Consider the following 6,302-nt stretch of genomic DNA (forward strand, 5'->3'; position numbering starts at 1 on the left):
GCGGCCCGGCGGGCTGAGGGAAAGGGGGAGACCCGGTCCTTAATAACGAAATGGGGTGGCTGGGGGGGGGGGGGGGGGGGGGCTGGGGTCCGGCCGGTGCTAGGCTCAGCCGCCGCGGGGGGAGCGGGGTCTGCACCGTGCGCGCCTGGCTTGTGCCTCCCCCCGCGGGCTGAGGGCGAGCGGCGGTGGCGCTGCCCCGGCCCCGTCTCCCCGCGCCGTCCCGGCGGAGCAGGCTCCCGGTTCCCATCGAACCGCGCCGGCGGACAACCCGAGTCACTTCCCGGAGCTCAGCGGCGTTAAAAAGCCCAGCGCGTAGCAAAGCCCAGCCAGAAGGCGGTTTAAGTATGTTTATTACGGCATTGGAGGCGCTGAATTTGTTCCTGTGACACCCGCGCGAGCCCATTATTTTAGTTCTGTGCCTGGGCGCCCGCAGGCTCCGCTCCCGGTATTAGTTCTCCATCAAGCCCTGCTCTGGTTTTTAATCAAAACAGTATTCGGAATATGATTCCCGGAGATTATATTTTGAGAGATTTGCAATACATATCTTGCCGGCGTGACAGATTGCAGGGGAGTCCTGGGCGGGCGGGATAATCTGCATCTCGCTCACTTTGACCTTTAATAAAAGGGGAGTAAAAGTAATAAATAAAAAATAAAAGCCGTAAGACTCCCTGGAGGTTACGTTCGTGCCTGCCTTAGAAAGACCCCAAAGCCTGCACCCGACTAATTAACCACCCCCGGGGGCTTCGCGGCTCCTCCGGGCGCTGCCGTGGAGGCTGCGGGGGGGACCAGGGCCGGGGCCGCGGGGCAGAGCCGGCAGCTCGGGGGAGCTCCTGGCCGGCCGCGGGGGCCGTGCGGGTTTCGTCCCCCGTGGGCAGCCCCGGAGGCCGCTGCCGAGCTGCCTCCCGGGGCGCCTCCTCCAAAGCCGCCGGGCAAACGGCGCCGGAGGGAGCCGGCTCGCTCCCCTGCGCGGAGGTGGTCGGGACACGGCGGGGAGCGGGGCCCGGCCGCTGCGGACACGCGTGGGGAACCTGCGCTTTGTTCCCAGGGCAGACAATACCTGTCCCCTCCGGTGGGAGAGGAGGGGCGGAAAAGTCGCCTTGCAAGAACCCTTCGAAAGGGCCTAATACTCTTTATTACAAGTCTTAATCCTTCAAATCCGACTTGACATACTGTTCATCTTTTCGCAGCTTAATTTCCCCTACTCTAAGCTGCGGGTCACTGCAACGGACCGCGGCTCCTGCGCCGCCGCTTGCCCAGGGCTGCTCCGGGGCGCGGAAAGCCCCGTGGCCGGGCGTCTGCGGCGGGGCTCCCGGCGGGCCGTGCCCCGCTCCCGGCCGCTCCGTTACCTGCTGGCCCTCCTGTACACTTACCGTCCCCCCCGCCCCCGTTTCCCGCCCTGGCCCCTGCAATGCCCGAGAAAGTTTCCCTTCTTTGACCGGTGCCCCGCAGCCCCGGGCTGCTCCGCTCCCCTGCCCGGGAAGGGCCGCGGCTGCCGGCGGGGCCGAAGGCGGGGGCAGCCCCCGCCACCTCTCCCCGCGCCGACCTGCAGCTGCTCCTCTCCCCTACGAGCTGCTTCTCCGGTCGCAAACCCAGAGGACTCCCATCTCTGCAGCCCACTTGTCTTAGTAGTCTTTGGTAAACATACAGAAGTCTACTCGATATTCAAGATTGATTTCCCTGATTTATTAAGGCAGAATTCATTGGACTCTATTGACCACAAATGACTTAATGTAAATGTTGACCCCGGTGAACTTGGAAATAGCAGGTATCGGGTTGATCTATAGATGACCTCTTAATTACCACAGTTATTAATTTAAATTATTGCCACTGCTTCTAGAGACAGGAACAAAGAAACATTCTTTCCTCATCCCTGCTTCGTTTATTAGTCTGAACACAAAGTGTTTGATGACACTTTTAATTAAACAGAAATAATGCAGAGATACGGTTTCCCTTTCTCGTCTGTCCTGCAAAGTGTAGCACTGCTCTTTTCACTGACTGACGGCGGTGACCCGCTAACAACGTCCTACTTCGCCGCCCGGTCGCCACCCGCTGCCCGGGGGTGCCCCGGCCGTGCCCCGGGCCGGGCGGCGGGTGCCCGGGGCCGCTCCGGGCGGGCTGCGCCGGGGTCACAGGACGGCTTCACGGCCTTCAGCTCACCCGTTAATTAGACTCTGAAAAATACTTTCAGCGGTATCTATGTACAGCGACGGGAAATAAACAGCCCGGCGTAACCTGCGCTGCTCCTCCTCCTCATGGGGACGGTGCGGAGCAACCGCGACCAGCGCCCCTCCGCGGAGCAGGGCGCCGAGTGGAGTGGAGGAAGCAGGTTTGGGAGGAAAAGGAAAACCAAACCACGACGTGGGGGAAAAAGAAGAGAAAAGATTAATGTTTTTCTTTTTTTTGTCGGCAAAGACGTTAATGAGGGGTGCGGAACAAACGGCAGGCGGGCGGCTGAGGGGGCGCCGGTCCCGCGGGGGCGGCCGCTCCGCCCGCCGCGCCCCTCAGCCCCATGTGAGCAGCACGTTGTGCCGCGGCGGGACGCGTCCCCGGCGACGGCAGGGAAGGCAGAGCCACGGGCGATGCCTGCGGGGCGGGGAGGTCATCGCCGGCCAGGGGAGAGGTTTCTTTCGTTGGCTGAAGCCGAGAGCCACGCTGCAGCCGGAGCCCCGTCGCCAGCGCTCAGGAAGGGGCGGGCGGCCCTGCGGGAGGGAGAAGCGGTGATGAGCGTTTCCCGGCAGGGCTCCGGTGTCTGCCGGGCCCCGCCGGCCCGCCCCGGGGTTGCGCCCGGGGCCAGGGGGTGCTGCCCCGCCCGGACGGGGGCTCCGGGAGCGGGGCAGAGCGGTGGCCCCGGCGTTGCGCTGCCAGGCCGGGGCCGCTCCGGCGTCCCGGGGCCGGGCGGGCGGGCCTGCCCTTCGTGCGAGGTGGGCCCCGGCAGCCGGCCCGTCACCTACCTCACCGCCGCAGCACCGGCCGGAACGCCGTCCGCAGCCTGTCCAGGCAGGTCCCGCCCGGCTCGGCGCCTCCCGGGCCGCCCCTGGCGCCCCGCCCGAAGCCTGCACAGACACAAGCGGCTCGCGGTGGGCCCGGCCCGGCCCCGCCGCCCGCCCCTGCCCGCTCGCCTCGAGCGGGGAAGCCTCGGCCGCAGCCCGCCTGGCACCTGGGCACGGCTCAACGCCCGGCGGGGGGGGGTCAGCGCGAAGGCGGGCTCACGCCGCGCCCTGTGTCCCGGCCCGGCCCGCGGTCCCCCCCGTCCCCGCGGCCCCACCGCCGCGGGTACCTTCGCCCGCCGCCGCGTACTGGCACGGCTCCCCCAGGCCGCGGTGGGACGCGCAGCTCCGCGGGAGCGGCTGCAGGTTGAAAGCGGAGCTCCGGAAGGCCTTGGCGGGCAGGGGCACCTCCCCCGCCGCGCCGCCGTCCCCCTCCGTGCCGCGGCCCTCGGGGCTGCCCCTGCGCGCCGCGCTGGCCCCGGCGGTGCGCGCCAGCGACCAGATGCGTGGCTTCTCCGCGGGCGCGTAGGGCGGCGGCGGGGCGGCGGGGGCGAAGTCCGCGGCGGGGGCCTTGGCGCAGGGAAAGGCGCGGAAGGGGCCGGGCAGGCTGCAGTCGCTCCGCGGGGCCTCGGGCAGCGCCGCGCCGAGGCTGGGGGCTTCCTGCAGGGAGCTGGCCCGGCCCTTCTCCGGCTTCCCCGCCTCCTCCTCCTCCGCCTCCTCCTCCAGGTCGTCCAGGTCGCTGAACCGCAGCTCCTTGTCCTCCTTGCAGCTCTTCTGCTCTGCTTGGACACACACAGCGGGGCGGAGGGGGCGGCAGGGCGTTAGTGCAGGTGCGGGGAAGGTGGGGGGGCCGCCCCCGGCCGCCACTTCGAGCTCCTCCGAGGCGCCCGTCCTGCCTCTCCCCTCTACCTCTGCCTTCGCTCTCCGCGCCGTATTCCTCCTCTTCCCGCGGGGTTTCTTCTTTCCTCTCTTCTCCCGCTTTGTTCTTGGGAGACCAGGTCATTTTGTTTTCTTTCTTGAGCCTCCGTCTGGCGTTAGCAAACCAAGTGGACACTTGCGTCAGGGTCATTTTGGTGATGATGGCCAGCATGATTTTCTCTCCTTTGGTGGGGTAGGGGTTCTTGCGGTGCTCGTACAACCATGTCTTGAGGGTGCTCGTCGTCTCTCGCGTTGCATTTTTGCGTCTGGCCGAAGCGCTGAAATCCACCGTCCCGTACCTGCGGGGAGATGGTTACGAGGGGGGGCCGGCGGGAGCCCCCCGGCCCGGCCCGGCCCGGCCCGGCCCCGCCGCAGGCCGGTGTGGCCCTGCCCATCCGCCTGCCTGCCCCTGCCCGCCCGATTTTAGCTGAGCGGTGCTCCCGGGGCGCCTCGTTTCTTTTGCACAACGTTTGTCAGGTCGCGGCGCCCCCCGCCCCGCCGTTTGATGTCGGCCGCCGCCTCGCAGGGGGATGCTCCTGCTGCCGGGCGCTGATCAAAGGGGTTTTACCTGTCGTACTGGTACTGCCCCAAGGAAGGATCGTAGGAGTAGTAGGCAGCGGGCTGCGCGATTCCCGAGTGCAACGTGCCGGCGCCGTCCTTGATTTCATACTGGGGGTTCTGCAAGGGAAGCGGCAGCGCTTGGCGTCGAGCAGGAGGGGACCCCCGCCGCCCCCCGGTCCCCGCGACAGCCAAGTCCCTTCGCTCCCCCCCGACGGGACGGCGCCGGTTCCGTGTCCTTCGGCGGTCCCCGGCCCCGACACCGATTGCTAGCCACGGCGTTTGCCGCCCGCTGCACCCCCACCCCCCACCCCCGCGGTGCGCTGCCCGGGCGGGCACTCACCAGCGCGGTGTAGAGCGCGGCGGGCTCGGCGCTGTAGGGCAGGTAGTTGCCGTAGCCCTGGCCGGCGGCGTACGGGGCGCCGTACATGCCCAGCGCCGCATTGAGCTCGGCGCGGCCGGGCGCCAGCAGCCGGCTCTCGTACGGGGCGCAGCAGAGGGAGGCGGCGGCCGGCGCCGAGGAGGCATCCGGCCCGGAGCGGGGGGCAGCCTCGCAGCAGGTCGTGCTAGGGCTGGCGGGCACGAAGAACTGCGGAGAGGAGAGGGGAGAGCGGGACGGCGCCGAGTGACTGTCGAGGCAGCCCCATCGCGGGGAACTGAGAAGCGTGTGCGCGTCTATGGGTGTGCGGGGGGGGGGGGGGGGTGAGGAGGGGGATAGGAAACCCGGGCTGCAGCGACTAATTATAGAAAGCGGGAAATAAACGGAATGGGAAGCGGGAGCCCTTGGGAAGGGGGCACGATTAATCAGGCAGGCAAAACTTTAAGGAAATAATTGCTCTCGAAAATGGCAAAAGATCCGTACGGCTCCTTCCTTCCCACCCCCGCTCGGCCCGTTTGCATTGATTTAAAGGCAAGAAGTTGCGATTACAGTTAATTTGACAATAGACAAAGCAGTAAATATGTCAGCTAACGCAATCGAAGGCATTTGATTTCAATAAGTTCAAGGAGACAGCTAACTTCCCAAGCGAGGGAGGCACATCTTGCAGTGATTACGGTGTATAAATAGTTCTACCCAAATAAATCGTGACTCGAGGTACGGTATAGCGACGACTTAGTTAATACAGGGTGCCTGGGTGTGGGTGGGGGGTGTCCTTCGGAGACCGTATGGGGGGGAAAAACCTCCCGACAGATCCTAATAAAACACAGGAAAAGGACCGACCCGGGGAGGAAGGGTGGAGGAAACGGCACAGCCCGGACCCGCAGCCTCGCCAGCGCCAGCCCCAGCCTCAGCCCCAGCCCCAGCCGCCGAGCGCGTCCCCCTGCCCCGCACCCTCCGCGGGGGCCCGGGCGGCTGCGGCGCGGCGGGGGCAGCGCCCGGCGCGGCGCGGCGGCTCCGCGGGCTTGGAAATCGGCCGCAGCCGGGATTGATGTATTTATTTGTTTGTTGCACTTAAAACTGAACGGTGAGGGGGGGGGGGGGAGGGAGAGGAGGAGGAATTACCGGTTTCCTAAACGCCTTTGCTGTGCACGCTGCGAGTTATTTGTTTAAGCACAACACAAACGAGACATAAACACACACGCACATTTTTTAAAAAAAGGCTCCAGATGTGCCCTTTTAAAAAAAGACTCTAAGTAAGGGAAAGGGAAGAAAAAAAGGGAGGGGGAACAAGACATCTGGACAGCAGCAGCAGAATCTGAACAAAAGTGAGTGCTGCTCACTCGCCTTACCTGTGAAGTGGTGCTGTAGGGGTATCCGAACTGAGAGAAGGACATAGTTGCTCCTTATTTTTGGACCATAGGCAATATTTCCCCCCAAGATCGATTGTAACTAAACCCTGC

General features: G+C 65.4%; 1 protein-coding gene across 2 annotated transcripts; it reads right to left on the reverse strand.

Moving 5' to 3' along the window:
• Positions 1–1,661: 1,661 nt before the first annotated feature.
• Positions 1,662–6,302, reverse strand: IRX6 (iroquois homeobox 6). Of its 2 annotated transcripts, XM_087739889.1 has the most exons (7): positions 6,192–6,302; positions 4,807–5,052; positions 4,474–4,583; positions 3,897–4,204; positions 3,278–3,766; positions 2,952–3,053; positions 1,662–2,699 (listed from the first exon to the last, which is right to left on the reverse strand). In XM_087739889.1, the coding sequence occupies exons 1-6, from the start codon at positions 6,234–6,236 to the stop codon at positions 2,953–2,955; spliced, it is 1,299 nt and encodes a 432-aa protein (XP_087596015.1). In that variant the 5' UTR covers positions 6,237–6,302; the 3' UTR covers positions 1,662–2,699; position 2,952. The 2 variants fall into 2 exon arrangements, with proteins under 2 accessions (XP_087596015.1, XP_087596016.1); XM_087739890.1 differs by lacking the exon at positions 2,952–3,053 and having other exon boundaries at positions 6,192–6,260.

This window comes from Nipponia nippon, unplaced genomic scaffold (assembly GCF_047370975.1).
Source record: "Nipponia nippon isolate SJK-2023a ecotype South Korea unplaced genomic scaffold, ASM4737097v1 scaffold_7, whole genome shotgun sequence".
Classification (NCBI taxonomy): Eukaryota; Metazoa; Chordata; class Aves; order Pelecaniformes; family Threskiornithidae; genus Nipponia; species Nipponia nippon.